Source organism: Thalassophryne amazonica, chromosome 13 (assembly GCF_902500255.1).
Source record: "Thalassophryne amazonica chromosome 13, fThaAma1.1, whole genome shotgun sequence".
Classification (NCBI taxonomy): domain Eukaryota; kingdom Metazoa; phylum Chordata; class Actinopteri; order Batrachoidiformes; family Batrachoididae; genus Thalassophryne; species Thalassophryne amazonica.
This window is the reverse complement of record NC_047115.1, coordinates 12,996,242-13,015,814: the sequence shown is the minus strand read 5'-3', so window position 1 is coordinate 13,015,814 and position 19,573 is coordinate 12,996,242. Positions and strand designations below refer to the sequence as shown.

General features: G+C 39.9%; 1 protein-coding gene across 1 annotated transcript in view; it reads right to left on the bottom strand.

Moving 5' to 3' along the window:
• Window positions 1-2,438: 2,438 nt before the first annotated feature.
• chrna1 (cholinergic receptor, nicotinic, alpha 1 (muscle)) overlaps window positions 2,439-19,573 on the bottom strand; it is a 39,815-nt gene continuing 22,680 nt past the window's right edge. The window contains exons 4-10 of the mRNA XM_034185353.1: window positions 14,768-14,877; window positions 10,625-10,820; window positions 10,284-10,521; window positions 9,067-9,290; window positions 8,871-8,985; window positions 6,061-6,185; window positions 2,439-2,817 (exon numbers count right to left, since the gene is read on the bottom strand). Coding sequence (XP_034041244.1) covers window positions 2,689-2,817; window positions 6,061-6,185; window positions 8,871-8,985; window positions 9,067-9,290; window positions 10,284-10,521; window positions 10,625-10,820; window positions 14,768-14,877 — 1,137 coding nt within the window. The 3' untranslated portion in view covers window positions 2,439-2,688. The remainder of the gene's footprint in view (window positions 2,818-6,060; window positions 6,186-8,870; window positions 8,986-9,066; window positions 9,291-10,283; window positions 10,522-10,624; window positions 10,821-14,767; window positions 14,878-19,573) is intronic.

Below are 19,573 nucleotides of genomic sequence, written 5' to 3'. Positions count from 1 at the left end.
AAACATATTTTCTGCTATATCTCCGTAACCAGCAGAGCGAAAGAGATGAGCTAAAGTTTACGTATATTGATCAGCAAGTTATTTGTAATTGATTGGCATATACATTGTGTCATGATGAAGTCATTAAAATAAATTGTTTGTTCCGAGCATACAAACTTGCATCAGCCCCTTTTATTTTATTTTTTTATTTTTGTCTGTATCACCATGAATTTACTTTTCAGTGTGATGAGGGTAACAGCAGTGAGTTTTATGCTCCAGTAACTGAAAATGATCAACTCTAAGTGTATGTTATGACTTTATTTTTCACTCTATTTTACATGTATGCAAATTTATACAAAACACACAACAAAGAACACTTCTTCAAAGGAATCAAAAGCTGCAAAATAAATCAAGTTGCCCTCCATTGCTCGTCACAGACAAGATTGCAACACTGCAGCAATTATAAGTAAAACTTCAAAATAAGAATATAGTTAAGCAATTAAAAAAAAGGGTTTTTGCTATGATGCTTTTAAAGTTGTTACATATTTGTTTTTCTGATTTTAAACATTTTTTGCTTTAGGTTATAAAAGGGTTTTTGTATTTTTATCATGACACAGTGGTCTTAAAGTAATTTGTAGTTTGGAGCATTGCCCCCCTCTGTACATCCATCACATTAAAGATGATGAGCTTTGGCAGATGTGTGCACTCTGTGTGCCTTTCTACTTAGTTTTAGTTTCATCCTGCCGAGGAGAAACTACCTCACTATCCTCCAGGAGTAAATGAAAGAAAGATGCCAATGTGTTGCTCACAGTCCATCTAATTACGGTCACAAAAAAAGGAAAAAACTAGAGTTATTATCATTTATAACTTTAAAATGCAATTTGCACACATTCATTATTCAGATTAAACAGATACATTGTTATTTGGAGAATGCAAGACAAAACAAGTAGTCTAAGATACATAACAGCAGATTTACAACAAATTTATAGAAAACTACAGTATTAGAATTGGAAAAATGATTGTTACACAAATCACAAGGTTAACTTATAAATAGATTAGAAGTCAGTCGATCATCAGGTAAAACAAAACAACAAAACACTGTCAAGAAAATATCTCGTGCTCCAAAGGCCGAGACCTCCGTGCACATGAGCTCGCTGAGGTCGCGACCCATTTGGTAGAACAGAGTTGTTCCGAATAAAAGGTTGATTTGTTAATCTTCAGATCACTCACTGTGTGAGTTTTTTAAATACAAAACTCCAACCGACCTGCCAAAAAACAATGGCAGTTTGGCCATAAATCTCATCAGTTAGCTAGAATTTTATAATCATTTTTGTTTAACTTAATGAATTCTCATAATTACCAATTCCCATAATTAGGGAACGCTTCTCATAATTACAACATGTTATCTCAGGACTTAGTGTTTCACAAGTCTGATTCGCATCTGTTAGTTATGATTTAACATCTCGTTATTGCTGCATCTTGGAAATATGATTTGGAAACTTGTAGTTATTAATTTCCTATAATTATGACAAAGCATCTCATAATTATGCTTAAGTTCCTCATAATTGGTTTAGCTTCTTATAAGTACGACTTAATATCACATTTGCTCATAATTATAATTCAGCATCTCATAATTAGGACTTAGTAACTCAAAGTTCTGATTTATAATTCATAATTCTTGCTACCTCTTGCTATTGTGATTCTGAAACTTGTAACTATGACTTAGTTTCCTATAGTTATTGTTCAGTCTCATAATTATGACATGGCATCTCATAGTTATGCTTCACTTTCTCATAAATGTCTTACATGACTTAGTGTCACATACCCAACATCTCATAATTAAGCTTCAGTATGTCATAATTATAACTTAGTATCTCATAGATATGACTTAGCATCTCAGCAATCTCACAGTTATTGCAACATATTGCAAATATTATTCAAAAACATTCAGTTATGACTTAATTTCCTATAATTACGACTTAATCTCTCATAATTATGACGGCATCTAATGATCAGCATGCTATAATTGTTTTAGTATCTTATGATTGGCTTAGCAGTCTCATAGTTATGACTTGCAGCATCTCTTAATAATGCCAGGATCCTGCAATTGTAAATCAGGAACTCATAATTATGATTTGACACTTTATGACTGTGTCTCATAATCGTCTCACAGCAGCATCTTGTAATTGCAATTCAGTATCTCATGACTATGACTCAGCACATCATATTAAGCGTTTCATAATTATGTTTCAGTATTGCATATTAACATAATAATAATGTAATAATGAGACTATCTTGTAATTACGACTTAGTATATCAGTCATAGCTTACCTTTGTCTAATAAAGAGTTAATATCTTTAAAGATGGTAAAGTACGTATAATTTAATATCTTGCAGTTATTTAACTTAGATTTCATAACTAAAAAAAAATACAAATAATTAGAAGGTGGTTACTTGTTTGTTTTCAAGTTGCATTAATGTCCGTTTCCGCCTAGAAAAACAAACTACAAACACTTTTTAGAAAAATATTTGCAACGACTGCTTCAAGTATGACCCATTTTGAATCACGAGACACCTGCTTTACTGCAGCGACCTCACACACACATTTGACCCATGAGAAAACTTTAACTCATGCTGTGTGTATGTTTGGGAGTCTGGAGGAGATCAAACACGACCTGAACTCATCCAGTCATATCAGTCTGGTCGGCAGCTACAGCATGTTGAGCTCGATGAGTCTCCCGGCAAAGACGGCAAGTGTCCCAATGATGCACACGGCCATGAAGACGCAGAGCAGGATGTGATCTAGAACCATGGCGACAAACTTCCACTCCTCTGCGGCCTGAGGCAATATGAGGAGAAGATGAAGTCACAGTTTGGATGTGGGTATGTACCAAACAGAAAATAACTCTTTGGTGACAGCATAGTTTAGACTAAAGCCAGGACTCTTTGACGTACTTACAGGCTTTGTTGACCTTACCTAACCATCTGGAGTTCAGGGTATAATTGGCCGTTTTTGACTACTTTTGGTTTTACCTTTATAATTTACCTTTAAAAAAAACAGTTTTCCTTGTTTGGTGTCATTTTTTTCAGCACAACATCCCCTGTGTGACTTTACATGTTTCTTTCATTCTAACATACTTTATTTACACAATGAACCTAAATTTGCACAAAAACATAAAATACGAACAGATAAAAGTTTGTTTTTTTGCTGTGAAAGTCACAAACATGTTTAACAAACCCCTTTTAGAACTCAGAATGCAAATATAAATTGTAAATTTCAAAAACATATGTACAAATGTAGCAAACAACAGCTATATATAACTACGTATTTACATTAAAATGCAGGAAATGCTTCAAGTGTTTTTTGTACAACTTTTTATAAAACAGTAAGATGCCACTCAAATAACAATTCCTGTCCAAAACCTGACAGATTGACACAGGCCTCACCTACAGGAGTGTCACTTCTGTTGTCCACCTGGAGGCAGTGTTGGTACTTTTGTCTGCCTTTGGTGGCATTTTGACCAGAATGTCCTCAGACCACGCCACATGGATTGATGATTTTTGATTGGCTTAGGTCGTGCACTTTTCGACCAATGATAAAGGGTAAGGACCCCTTCACACATAGTACGAATGTGGTCGAATTGTGCACAAAACAGGAATTCGTGTAAAACCGGAGCTGCCTCTAATGCCACATACACCTGTTGCTACAACTATTTGTGCACAGCAGTGGCTGAAAGACAAAGTGTTCTGCGAGAGCCCATTTAAATCCTCTTGTGGCACGTGCCGGCCAAATTCCAAGTGACACACACGAACATCTAACACCACTCACTTGGCACTTAGAAAATATGTGGCCATTCGTGCTGTTAACATGAAAACAGTCAGCAGACGATCACTTTTGAGCTGGCTGTGAAATTATCTAAGTACCCCCACGAGTGTGGTGCTGAAAAACAGAAACGCACATGTGGTGTGCCAGAGTGTCGGCTACCCCCGCAACACGTGCCATGCATGTTAATTGCGCATGTGTTGCACTCCCCACCTCCCATCCGCAACACGTGGCGGATGTGTTGTGGATGGAGGGAATAACTAAATAGCAGTAAAAATAACTAAAAAGAAATGATCACATAACACAGACACAGAGTGACACATTGGTGTGTGTGCTGAACTGACAGTGGGCGTGGCCGGCGACAGCTACAGCTGTTGAGATCTCTGGTTCTGGACATCCCAGCTGGGGGACATGTATCATGTTTGGAAGGACATGAACTAACAACTGTCCACTGTGATGCGCATGTGTCTGCTTGCTGTCCTCACGTGGACATACATAAAAACATATATCGCTGTTGCGATGGGCTGCAGCGAGCGAGTGCACAGCGCGCACATTGACAGGCTGAAACGGGTGAAACGGACAGTAAGATCATAACAAGCAGTGGGCGATCAGACTGTTACGTCACCCACGTGAGCTCTGTTCCACATGACCCGGTGTCTGTCCTGCGGCGCACCGTCGACAGGACACGCGTGTCGGGCCAGAAGCGCACTGGCCGGCTGGACACACCAGGCCAGTAGATGTGGACATAAGAGCGCACGGCATCATTCATGTTATTTCGTGACTGCACGTCTGTGACCATGGGTCATCATCTACAGAGGAACAGATGGTTCATACTTGTATTATTCGCTCGATAAGAGGGATTCAATAAAATGCGATGTTGGTTTTATGGTGTGTGTTTTTTTTGTTTGTTTTTTCTTTTTAAATAAGTTTATCTCCTTCTTGATTTCAGGCATTTTTCCGCACCTTTTATAGGACAATGATGATAGCACAGTGGTAAAGTTTCTGGCTGGCAATCAGAGCTTTTGTAAATTGTAGGTTTGAATCCCATACATCTATTTTTTTTCCACAGCAGTTGCTCGATGTCGTTCCACACGCTGCTCGCACTGTGTTCACGCCTGGCACATGGCTCAATGTTTTTGTGGTTCGCTCATACGAGCTGTTTCACCGTGATTTGCCCTGATATGTACTATGTGTGAAGGGGCCCTAAGGCATGGTTTTGTACTCTGCCTCTCCTGCAGCGAGACAGAGCTCAGTTTGCTGTGACTTTATGCAAATGCATGCACTAAAACTGACCATAAGATTCAGGAAAAAAACATCACGGAAATTATTAATCATAATTCAAGTTATACTAGGCCTATCAACAGAATTTAAAAACTGGTATATAGTTTGAGGTCCTCTATTTCAAAACATGCAAACGGAGACTTAGAGTCTGATGGATTTGATGGGAGGACCGCTTCATTTGGTCATGTGACTTTTACGTGGAGACGCGTCAGATGACTCCAGAGCTTTAAAGCTACAATGTGTAGGATTTAGAGGTGCTTATTAGAAACGTAATATAGCATTCATAACCATCTGTTCATTAGTGTATAATTACTTGCAACAACAAACTGACATGTTTTCATGAGCTTAGAATGAGTCCTTCATGTTTACATGAGAGTGGGCCCCCCTTGTGTAGGCTGCCATTTTGTAAAGTCATGCCGATACAGTAGCCCAAAAAGGACACACTTACTCTGCCTTTCACACTTTGCAATGCAGCTGGGAGAGGGAAAAAAAAGAAAAGGAATCAGTGGTTACTCCCCTCTATGTCTACTGGCTGCTAGTTCAGGCTAACAAGTTTGAGAACCCTTATTTTTGTGAAATGGAGCTTCATACATATTGTTTATCGCAAAAGAAGGCAAGGGCAGCATGAATCCCCATCGCCAAGCAAAAACATGACTGGATATAATATCATGACTGGTGATGATATAATACAATGTGCAAACTCGCCACTAGATGACACTAAATCTTACACACTGTAGCTTTAAATTCTTCTTGGTGTAATTTGAAAGAATATCAAAAGCTGTTGTTGTGTAGTTACTGGATCACATTTTTGTTTGCCGTGATATTTTGGTCCAGATAAATAAAAAAATTCTAAATATTTGTTAAATTAAAGTAAGCTGTCTGAGGGATCTGGTGTAATCTGGTTTGTGAAAATGACTTTAAAACGTGTTTGTGTTTGTCTGCAGTATCCATTGCTGGTTCAGGGAGATGTTGTCTTACATTATTAGATTCTTCATCAGATTTCATGGTCTCTGCGATGTACTTCACCCCCTCGATGGCGCTGCGAACGTCCGGGTTTTTAATGATGGGAGACTGATATGTTACACTGGTGGGTGTTGGATTACCTGTACAGGAAAGAATGTGGACAAAAGAACAGAAATTTGTCATTATGAAAATGTTAATGATCCACCATGTCCCCTAATTACCACCCTGATGGTAAAAACAAAAAACCCACCAATGAGCATTAACCCACATAATCCCAAATGTTTGTTCTTCTGTCTGATAAAGATTATAGAATTCTAGAAAAATTCTGCAAACATATTTTCTGGCATATGAGTCATGTATTGTTTATTACACTACTTTGGGAGGTCCTGTGATTTATACTCCAGTATATAACTTCGATTTAAACACCATTAACAAAAGAGTAAATGCCAGTAATAAAAGTACACATTAAAGAGCTGTGTTTTTGGAAAATACAGTGTGTGTTGTTGGAAAATACAGTACTTCTAAATTGTAAAATTAAAAACCATGGGGCAACTTGAGTTTGGGAATTAGGATAGAATTGGGGTTTGGAAAAGCATATCTGACCTTGACTTTGACTTCCAAAAAGTAACCAAAAGTTGGAAATTGTAAATGACTTGTTTCTTTGTTTGTCCATCCATTGTAATTTCTAAAACTATTTTATTATAGTGTATTTGTAGAATTCGAAAGTTGAGTGACTTGAAATGTGGCAGCTTGAGTCATGGTATTGCAAAATATTTGATCTCTGAACATGACTTTCAAAAACAGCAAAAGCACATTTTTAATCATATATATTTATAATATATATTACAATTCATAAGTTGTAATTATTTACTTACTAGTTTAATAAAAACACATGTGGTGTTAATAAAATTATGATTACTATTTATATAGGACTTTCTACTAAATTAATTACTAAATGGTAAAATGGTAAATGGACTGCATTTACATAGCAGTTTTCCATCTGCATTAGTCGCTCAAAGCACTTTAGAATAATGCCTCACATTCACCCTGATGTACTAAACAAAATAAACTCCAATAGTAACTAAAAAAATAAAGAATAAATAACAATATTAAAGTTCATTACAACAATACACAAAAAATCCAAATTAAAGAGCCCATAATACAGAAAAAGGTGCAACTTATACTCCAGTGTGACATATATGGGTTTTTCTTCGTCAAGAGGTATTTTTCAATAAGTGCGACTTATTCTCTGAGAAATACTGTATACTACCCCTAATGCCATTGTATTTCCAAATAATCCCATTAGGTTCACAAATTTGTGTACTTTCAAGTGTTTGGGTGTTGCCCTTCTAGGATGGTTAGATATCCACATGGGTGAACACATGATGCCTGTATTTCCTTGAAAATAAATATAAATGTAATTTACTGGTCCTCTGTAATTGCAGTGTGGAAGGACAGACATCAACCTCTAAATGTTTGTAACACTGACTTCGCTGGACTTTAACAGACAATTTTACAATATGATAAAACTATTATTTTAGCATTTTCTTCTTGTACCACAGTGGACAAGGAGTTAGCTTCCCAATATGTAGATCTGGGTTTGAATCCTGCTCATGATAATGATGTGTCCTTGGATAAGACACCAAGTCTGCATTGTCCCAGTCCACCCACAGCTTGAAATCGTTGCTGGGTTTAGCTGGGGAAGTAACCTGATGGAGTCGCAAACTCATAGATAGATAGATAGATAGATAGATAGATAGATAGATAGATAGATAGATAGATAGATAGATAGATAGATAGATAGATAGATAGATAGATAGATAGATAGATAGATAGATAGATAGATAGATAGATAGATAGATAGATAGATAGACAGACAGACAGACAGACAGACAGACAGACAGACAGACAGACAGACAGACAGACAGACAGACAGACAGACAGACAGACAGACAGACAGACAGACAGACAGACAGACAGACAGACAGAGAGATAGATAGACAGACAGACAGACAGACAGATAGACAGAGAGATAGATAGACAGACAGACAGACAGACAGACAGACAGACAGATAGATAGATAGATAGATAGATAGATAGATAGATAGATAGATAGATAGATAGATAGATAGATAGATAGATAGATAGATAGATAGATAGATAGATAGATAGATAGATAGATAGATAGATAGATTGATTGATTTAGCTTTATTGTCATTTGCAGACCCAGCATACAATGAAATTCGGCGCGCTGCTCCACTTGTGCATAATACAAAATGCTCAAACATTCACTCAAGGATACATTTCATAAAAAGTAGAGAATACTATAAAAATAAAGTTTAAAATGGTTAACATTTTGCTATGAATGATATCATTTGCCATGTATATTACACACTTAAGATTGTATTGCTCCCTTTATATTGTACATTTGCTTCATGCTGCAGATTCTGGGGATAACTGCTGGAACCACTGGACTGTGTAGGACTTCATTTTTGTGGATCATTTGGAAAGTTGTCCAATAGAAGAAATTTGCTTGTTTTATACCTTACTGGTTCGGTTGCTCTGAAACTTCATGTCAGACCATGTTTTTCTGCAGCAGCTTGTTTTTTTTGGTGTATTTTCTTTGGCATTTTTCTATGCATTTGTGGAGACAAAATTCTATGCTATATCTGAGCGTCACTAGATTGTAGGCATTGATTGGGCCTTGAAAGAAAAGGTATGGAGGGAAGCAGAAACTGCCCATTTCTCCTCATTCCTTATGTACTTTGCATTACTCAACCATTCCTATAGTGTTTGAGCAGTGTGTCATTTAGATGTATTCTTGCCTGAAATGTCAGAGATGTCCATGTCTGTTGGGAACAATCTCTTCTGTTGGATCTCCTGACTGGGACGTTTCATTGTGGAGAAGAACATCATGTTGGGAATGGTTTCAATGAAGACCTGAGTGAGATAGAGTCATTGGCTTTAAGCTGGCATGACACATTTCTGGTCATTGTAGGTAAGAAGAAATAAAAGGGAGACCTTTCGGATCCAGGCGGGCATGGTGTGTGTGCTGGGCGAGCGGTGATGCGTGTTAATGACAATGACTGTGATGATGATGGAGGCGATGACGAACACCATGGTGAAGAGCATGTATTTCCCAATGAGAGGCACAGCACTGGAGGTGGACGGAATCAGCTCCACAATGACCAGCAAGAAGACGGTCAGAGACAGCAGGACCGAGATGGAGAGGGTCATCTTTTCACCTGAGAAATTTGGAAACATTCTCATTTTTGCCCAAGTTGGATTTTTTTTTTCCATGTTTATGACACATGCGTAACACACTTTAGACGCTCAAAATAACATTAAAATAGCTGCCTACTTAATAACCATCAGCACTCGAGTGGTACAAAACATGAACAAATATGGCCAATTGGATGCATTTTTCTGCATTAATTTATTGGTTTTCATCAAATCAGCACCCGTCTTAAAAGTTAGTACCAGCTAGGTTGTTCACCCCTAAGACAGGCTTATTAATCGTTCCTATAGAAATTTAATATCTCCAGCAAGTAAGAAACTGATCATAAAATGCAACAACATAATTATCCAAATTCAAGGTTCTGAAATGTTCATTGTTGGCCATTTCCACCAACAGGTAACAGGCCCTGTTCTTGTTCATGCACTAAAATGTGAACCAGTTGGAGTGTTTTGACCCAAACTAAAATGGTTCTTAAACTGAAAAGTTGGTTTACCTTTCAAACCAAAAACTAACTGGTTCTTCAGTGCTGCTCCAAAGTGCTGGAAGAATGGACCAGTTTAGTTGATAATACCAATATTCAAATAAATGAATTGCACAGGTTATAATCTGTTCCACATTGGTGGAAAAGACCTATTGGCAGTTGTGCACATAACTGGTGCAGCAGAATTTGGAAGGAAAGGCTTCTCAGGATGAAAGCAATGATAACAGATTGTAGGAAAAGTGCTTCAATCTGTGTTTTCTGCAGCACACCATTTATTTTTAGCACACGCAAACACCATGAGCACCAGTTATGTGTACGTCTCCTATTAGTTCTCTATGGCAGATACCCTATTGATGTCCCATTTCAGCAGATTGTGAAAAACATGGGATTTCCCATTTTTACGATGTTTTACATTTTGAATCACTGGACTTGAATTTTTTTCAATTTGACCATTAAAAAGTAGGCCAATATAATGGTTATATGATATGTTAATTTTAGATACCACCCATGTTTCCATACCAGAGTCAGTGGGCAGGTAGAAGACAAGTCCAGTGAGAAAAGAGAAGAGCATGCAGGGAATGATGACATTGACGATAAAATAAAGAGGCAATCTCAGCATCAGGAAGTGGTAAGTGATGTCCAGGTATGGTGTGTCGAGACAGCAGGTGTAAAAAACCCAATGCTTCCAGCTCCTGTAGTCCTTCAGCACCCATTCACCCGATTCCATGAAGTTACTGATATCTGGACGATCGCTGTCCTGAGAGGAGAGAAAGTGTTTTCCAAACAGAACCCACACTGGGACAAACTTCATTCATTAACGAACTCCAAAAGAATTCTGAAATTTTAATTCTAACTCTTACTGGGTTGATGACCACCAACAGTCCGTCGTATGTCCAGGTTCCCAGTTTCATGCTACAGTTCTGCAGGTCGAATGGGAAATGGAGGACAATGATCTCACAGTAACTCTTAAAAATAGCTGGAGGGTTCCATGTTATCTTCCCATTGTACTCCAGCAGAACTTTGGTCTCGTGGATGATGGCAAAGTCACCATCAGCGCTGTGCAAGTGAAAAGAAACCCATGGCCAAAAAAAGAGAGATGTCATAAGACAAAATCGAAACACGAATCACCGTCCAAATACTGACTAGATGTGTTATATTGACTTACTGGACTTGTTTTCTACTCTGCAGCTTGTATTTCAAATATCCTTCTAAGTATTGGTTTATGATTGTCCATCCATCCATTCATTTTCTGTACCCGCTTACTCCAATAAGGGTCACGGGGGTCTGGAGCCTATCCTAGAAGTCATAGGGCGTGAGGCATGGTACACCCTCGACAGGACACCAGTCTGTTGCATTGCCTTGTTTATGATTGTTTATGAGAATAAACACTCTACTCACTCACTCATCTCCGGACTCTGGAGGACTTGGAGGACTCTGGAGGCAGTTGCAAGGTATTGACAGGCCTGAAGGGTGGCAGCCTCTGCTGTGGGGGAGGCAAAGCAGCGGGTGTGGGAGGAGTTCAGAGCAACTATGGAGAAGGACTTTCAGTCAGCACCAAGGTGCCTCTGGCGGACAGTGAGGCATCTCAGGAGCTGAAAACAGGGAACCATCCATGCTAGCAAGTTTGATGGGCTCAGGGTCTCATCACTGCTTTTTAGAGATGATGTGGTCCTGTTTGCTTCATCAGCCTGTGACCTCCAACACTCACTGGATCAGTTCGCAGCCGAGTGTGAAGCGGCTGGGATGAGGATCAGCACCTCTAAATCTGAGGCCATGGTTCTCAGCAGGAAACTGATGGATTGCCTACTCCAAGTAGGGAATGTGGTCTTGCCCCAAGTGAAAGAGTTCAAGTACCTCTGGGTATTGTCCACAAGTGAGGGGACAATGGAGTGTGAAAGTGGCGGGAGAATCAGTGCGGCAGGGGCGGCGTTGCATTCGCTCTACCGTACTGTTGAGACGAAAAGTGAGCTGAAGCTCTCGATCTACTGGTCAATCTTTGTTCCTACTGTCACCTATGGTCATGAAGGTTGGGTCATAAATGAAAGAATTAGATCGCGGGTACAAGCGGCCGAAATGGGCTTCCTTAGGAGGGTAGCTGGGGTCTCCATTAGAGATAAGGTGAGAACCTCGGTCATCATCGGCTGCTGCTCCTTTGCATTGAAAGGAGCCAGCTGAGGTGGTTCGGGCATCTGGTAAGGATGCCCCCTGGGTGCCTAAGACCCAGGACTAGGTGGAGAGATTCTATCTCCACACTGGCCTGGGAACACCTGGGGATCCACCAGTCAGATGTGGTCAATGTGGCCCAGGAAAGGGAAGTCTGGGGTCCCCTGCTAGAGCTGTTGCCCCTGCGACCGCATCCTAGATAAGCGGTTGAAGATGAGGGATGAGTGAGTGCAAATGAGAGGTGATACATTTCTGAATCATTTGATGTTTTAGTGATACTGCTTTCAGTTTTTACTGTATATAATTCTGTGGTAGCATGGTTGCTTGCAACATGTTCATACCTGAGTTTAAAGTGTAGGTGACAAAATATGTAACGTTGAGCATTTAAAACTAAAAATAAACAATAGTTCGAAATTCATCCTTTCCTGGTGCGTAGTTACTGAAGAGATAAATATTCGGATTTTGAACTGCGCACCACTAAAAACCAGGAAGTTCCTCCCATGTCCTGACATTGGAGAAGAAGGAGAAAGTGATATCAGCACTGGATCCATTATCTTATTAGTCCCATTAATTTCTGATTTAATTTATGGATTTTTACAGGCTACTGACAGCTCTGTTTCCACAGAGTTGTTTGGGTCAGAGCTGCACGGTGTTTTCAGTATCAGAACGGTTAATTCTCGCCGGCAGAATCCTTTTGATTAATAGGTGGAACACCTAGGTTCACGAGCGTGCATACACGGTGTCTGTAGCTTCTCCACTTGACATGGAAGGAATACTGAGTATTTACACATTATTTTATTGTTTTGTGGATCATGGGATAATTTTGTCGTGTGCAGACTGAGACATTTTGAGCAGATGAGGGACTGGGAGTCTCTTAATTTGCAGCAGAGACTCGATCCATCAGCCACAGATGCAATTAATGGATTACACCTGTAGTTGACCGTGCCACACACGGATTGTACAGCAGAGACTCAACCCATCATGGACTTTTCTTCAGCCAGGACAACAAATTAAATTATTTTCAGATGTTTTCATCAGACTAAAGATGATCTCACTGAAATGGACAGGTAAGACTATATTATTATTATTTTCTCCTTATGTGAACGGTTTTAACATTTCGTAATAACGTGTTATGCTACTAACATATAGTACACTAACTGTATTCAAAAAGGAAACAATATTTATTTTAAAAAGCTGATATTTTCAGTCCCTCATGATATTTTTTAGATTTGAAATGTATGTATCTGTTTCTAAGAAAAAAAAAATCATAAATAAAAATCCACACTTCCTCATCACTTTTGTCTGATGTCACAGATAGTAAAAGTATTGATTAAGACCAAAGAGCTGGCAAAACAAAGTTTATCATCTCCACCTGTATGACAAAATAGCCTGCATTATTTATTTATTTATTTTATTTTATAATAACCATTCTGTGTTCTAAACTCTGCTAATATTGTCAATGTTGTCAGACTGAAGGTTTTCCTCCAAGGTTTCTTCTCCCTCACTGTGGTCTAAATAAAGTTCAAAACCATAAGGATGTGTCCTCCACAGCTTCTTCAAAAACACCTTCAGACTGGACTTTAGAAAAAAAGCTCCACACTAGAAAAAAATCATCAGAAAACAGCACGAGCTCTGCCATGTTTACAGTTGATTTTGGCCTGAATCAACAGGTGCTGTTCAACAATATGGCTGAGGCCTGAAATAGAGCGCAGGCTTCAGACAGCTGTAGTTTATCCTTCACCTGAGCACTTTTCATCGACTTTTATTGTTCAGGATTTTTAAAAATATCAACATTTCATCATTTTTAGTGATTATTTGTGCACATTTTTTGGTGTCAACCACACTTTAACCCACTCTGCAGAATCCTCGATGCTGCACATATTCTTTAAGAGAGATTCCAAGATGTTAACTCCCTCAAACAGCACAGATATTTGTTAAATTTGATTGTAAAACTACTTGCAATAAATTGTTGATGGTATATTTGTCTTTAACTGAAATAAAGATGGGCTTTGCTGAGGATAGTGAAGCGTGGGATTGAGCTGCTTGGTCTACTGCCAGGATAATGGTGCATTCACACTCTGACAGTTAGCCCAATGTTTACCAACAGACAGCGAATAATGGATTAACGTCGGCCAGCATCAAGGCCGGCCAGACTGTGCAGAAGCTAAGTTGACATCAGTTGGACAACGCTTTTCAACATGCTTAAAACCTCAACGTTCATGCTAAAATGCCATCAAGAGTTGAGCTACTCTACCACTACGTCACCTCGTCTAGTATGCTGTTACAGCTTCATTCTCCTACACTGGCCGACGTTAGAGACTTGATTGGATGCACCACCTCCTCTGGATCTTTTCGGCATGAAGAAATATGTGAAAGAAAATCTAGAACCTGTCTCGATGACGCACCACTAGCAAGTGACGAAATCAAAGAGTTATGTAGACTTTATGTAGGTGATATCACCTGACATCACAAATGTTGAGCCGACCATCAGGTCTGACAAGCTACACTACTGCTCCGCGCAGTGCACTACCAAAGCACCCAACCTCCAACAGTGAAAGTTGAACTATGTCCTATAGTAAGTGGGTAGACCATTGGCAAACATCGGGGCCCACTAATACAACAACTCCCTCCACTGAGTTACGTTGACCTGCATTAAAAACAGGAACTTTGGACCCTTGAAGTGAGTCTTCTCCAGCATTTCACAGAGATTTTTGAGAATCTTTTATGTCAGGAAGCGTTACCCACTTCACGTCATAGTGTGAATGGTCTCTAAGAGAATGAATGAATGAATGAAATGAAGATGGACTAAACAAGTCAGCACTGTGTTTGTGGACGTTTACTTGTTGTATAGAACCAGGTCAGGTTTCCATATGTCAGCTGAAGGGACTCGGATCTTCTTGATTCCTCCGTAATCATCAGGATTCCATTTTAAGTTCACATCTACCCATTGCTGAAGTGATAATGGAGAAACGTTAATCAATTTTTTGTTGTTGTTACCAATTATCTGTTTTAGTCACAGTGACTGTTATTAATAGTTTATTATACAAATGTATGGCAGCAGAACAAATAAAAATCCAAAACAGCAAGAGATGAACTTTGCCAGCTACAGCAACCCTTGTGTTACAAATATCAAATATGATTTGAATTTCAGGGGGTACTGGGAAGGGGGTGGGGGTGTGTCACCTCAAAATAAAGAATCAAAGCCACCCAAAGCAGGTTAAATCAAGAGTTTGGGGAAGGGGGTTATATGTCCTTCCTACCTGTAATTGTAAAGAGTATTTCCCATATTCATACCTTGAAGAAGTTTGTAAAACTGTTTCAGACACCCCCAAAGTGGATCATAACATATCTGAACCTGGACTGAACTCTTTTCTGCCTGTCTGACCAGTGTTGCCAATTATTGACTCTGTCGCTAGATTTAGTGACTTTTTCACTTTTTACTTAGTGACTAAAAATCCAGTTTAGCGGAGCAAGATCAATCTGGTGACTTTCACACAAACTGGTCAGTTTGTAAATATTACATTAATATAATAAAATTACAAACTCAAATATGTAAATTACTCCTACATAGTCCCCACCTGTTTTTGTCATCCCCCTCTACTTCTTTCGGCTGTTCCCGTTAGGGGTCGCTACAGCAGATCAAATGTTTCCATCTCACCCTGTCCTCTGTATCTTCCTCTGTCACACCAACCACCTGCATGTCCTCCCTCAGCAAGTCCATAAGCTTCCTCTTTGTCCGCCCTCTTCTACTCTTGCCTGGTGGCTCCATCGTCAGCATCCTTCTCCCTATATACCCTGGGTCCCTCCTCTCCACATGTCCAAACCATCTCAATCTCGACTCTCTGACTTTGTCTCCAAACCGTCTCACCTGACTGTTCTTCTGATATGTTCATTCCTAATCCTGTCCATCCTCATCACTTCCAAAGAGAATCACATCTTCAGTTTTGCCACCTCCAGCTTTGCCTCCTGTCTTTTTGTTAATGCCACCATCTCTACACCATACAGCACAGATTTTCTCACTACTGTTATGTGTCGACGCGGGTTGAGGAGCGGACCTGCGTCTGACGGAACCCAGCGCTAAAATAACCAGAAAGCGGTTCCAATAACAAAACAATTTATTCTTTCCACCCTCTAGTGCATAACAAAGTGAATGAACAAAAGATGCGTCAGTCTGGTGGAGTGAAGGCTGGCACGCTCTCCAGCGCCTGAAAGGATCGAGCCCGGTGCTTCTGGACTCACTTTTACCGCCAAACACCCCCCAGGTGGACACGACAAACCGACTCTCTGCGAAGGATAGAAGAGGTGAGGTAAGCAGTTACAAGCAATATCCTTCAAAAGGCACACACTATCAGCAACACATTCAGGTCTGTATTTAAGCTTTATGTAAATGAGCAGCTTCTCACAACAGGTGGAGGATCAGTTGTCTGCACGCCACAGCAGTGAGAAGCGAGCTGCACAATTCTCATCACAATTCAAATATACTGCGTAACAAAATACCAAGTTACTATCAACAAGTAGTCAAACAATTAATCACCTCTGATGTGTGCTGACAGCATGTGTCCCTCACCCTTCCTGCTTCACAGTCACGATGTGTCAAACCCAGGCGCGGTCCTCAGCGTCTCACAAACGAACATCACAAGGTCGAGTTCCCGGCAATTCTGCTTGAATCACACATGGCTTAAATGCAGAACGCCATCTAATTATCTGCTTCAGCTGAAAGTCTTTAAGGTTGCATGTGAGCACCATCCACAGGTGCTGCACATAACGTTGATGAGGGTGAAGGACTCTTCTGCCAGCACCTTCTCCACAGACAAATCAGTTCTCATACCACCTGGAGAGCAAAGAAAAGAAAAGAACACCAAAATGTCCAGCCACACCCCCCCAACACACAACAACTACTGTCTTGTAAACTTTCTACCTTCACTCTTGCAACTATTCTTCCATCACAAATCACTCCTGCCACCTTTTTCCAACTTGCCTGCACTCCCTTCTTCACCTCTCTACCACACTCTCCATTACTTTGGACAGTTGACCCCAAGTATTTAAACTAATCTACTTTCCCCACTTCTACTCATTGTAATTTCAGTATTCCACTGGGCTCTGTCTCTCATTCACACATGTACTCAGTTTTAATTATACTAACTTTCATTCCCCTGCTCTCCAGAGCATATCTCCACATTTCCAGGCTACACTCAACCTGCTCTCTACTCTCACTACAGATCAGTGTCATCTGCAAACATCATAGTCCATGGAGACTCCTGTCTGAAATCATCCGTCAACCTGTCCATCACCATTACGAACAAGAAAGGACTCAGAGCTGATCCTTGGTGTAATCCCATATCCACCTTGAATGAGTCTGTGATTCCTACTGTGCATCTCACCGCTGTCACACTATCCTTGTAGATATCCTGCACTACCCTCACATACTTCTCTGCCACTGCAAATTTCCTCATACAATACCGCAACTCTTCTCTTGGCACCCTGTCATAAGCTTTCTCTAAATCCACAAATGTAACTCCTTCTGGCCTTCTCTATACTTCATCAGTATTCCCAGAGCAAACATTGCATCTGTAGTGCTCTTTCTCAGCATGAAACCATATTGCTGCTCACAGATCTTCACTAGTTTTCAAAGCCTAACTTCTATTACTCTTTCCCATAACTTCATGCTGTGGCTGATTGACTTTATGCCTCTGTAGTTACTGCAGCGCTGTACATCACCCCTGTTCTTAAAAATGGGAACCAGCACACTTCGCTTCCACTCCTCACTGGTGTGACATCCAGTGCCTTCCTAGTTGTCTCCCTCACCGCATCTGCAGTACTTTTCCAGTTGTCCAAAATTGCTTCCCTTCTAGTGCCTCTCTCATCTGCTCACTGAATTTCACACAACAGTGTTTCCTCCTTCAGCTTCCACCATCTGATCCTTTCTTGAGCTCTCCTCTTCTTCTTTACCTCTAAAGTCATCCTACAAACTACCATCCTGTGTTGTCTAACTACACTCTCTCCTGCCACAACCTAACAGTCTCTAATTTCTTTTAACTTGCATATCCTCCACAGAATGTAGTCCACCTGTGTGCACCTTCCTACACTCTTATATGTTGCCCTGTGCTCCCCCTTTTCTTAAAGCAGGTATTCACCACAGCCATTTCCATCTTTTTGGTAAATCAACTGCCATCTGCCCTTCCACATTCCTGTCCTTGACACCATATCTACCCATTACTTCCTCATCACCTCTGTTCCCTTCGCCAACATGCCCACTGAAGTCTGTTCCAATCACCACTCTCCACCACCTCATCTAACTCACTCTAGAAATTGTCTTTCTCTTTCATCTTGCAACCTACCTGTGTGGCATATGCACTGATGATATTGATCATCACCCTTCAATTTCCAGCTTCACACTCATCACCCTGTCAGACACTCGCTTAACCTCCAACGCACTCTTAATGTACTCTTGCTTTAAAATGACCCCAACAGCATTTCTCTTCCTATCTTCACCATGATACAACACTGAACCCACCGCCTATGCTCCTGCTCTTACTTCCCTTACACGTTGTCTCTTACACACACAGTAAGTCTGCCTTTCTCCTCTCCATCATATCAGCTAGTTCTCTCCCTTTACCACTTATACTGTCAACATCGAACGTTCTGACTCTCACTTCCAGCCTTCCAGTTTTTCTCTGCTCTCACCGTCTCTGGACAAATTATCCTCCTCTTCTTTTTCACTCAGCGGTAACCCAGTTTCCACCAGCACCCTGTTGGGCAATGGCACCGGTGGCAGTCATTGTTAACCCGGGTTTCAACCGATCTGGTATGGAAATTCGAAATTCAGCCACACCACATGTGGCTGAGTTCTGTTTTCATCACCTCATGCCACCAGATAAAGAAATAAATGTATAAAAACAAACAACACCAACACCCAAACAAAAATAATTTAACCTTTGAGAGAACAGAACACTATTCAGTTTCCTGCCATATGCAAATTAGACATCATGTATTCTAGTGACTTTTAGTAACATTTCAATTAGCTGGCAATGACTTATGGTGAATTTTTATTTATTTATTTATTGGCAACACTGTGTCTCACTCACTGCGACACCTCATTTAAGTCTCTGGTCTTGTCTCTTGTCTTTCTCGGTCTTGAATATGTGGCCAAAACCAAATGGATACTGTAGTAGGTTAAATGTAAGTAAGTCACTCTGTAGTTTGTTTAATACACTTTATGTTCTATAGTAATGATGTTCTGAATCAAATTGCTTCAAGTGTCTGTGGATGAATGCTAACGTTAGCTAGTTGCTAATGTTTTCCTGAAGTTACAGTTTACGAGATAAAACCATTAAGGTGACTAATGCCTCGTGGGGACATCGTCATTTACTGAAGCAGCCAATAACAGTAGCTTGGCCACCATCTTGGGAAAGGGTTCAAATGATGTCACACAGTGTAAATAAAGTAACATGTTCGCTGTTCTTATATATATTTATAGATAGATTTATAGATTTTTAATAGATATTTTTATGTGTCCCTAGAACAGAATTTTAGGTTTAAAAAACAAAACAAAACAACTTTCCTTTTAGATGAACAGCAGTTGGTGTTCAGTTAACCTGGTGTGAGTTCTGTTTTAACTTTTTAAAACCTTTTATCTGTATCATGTA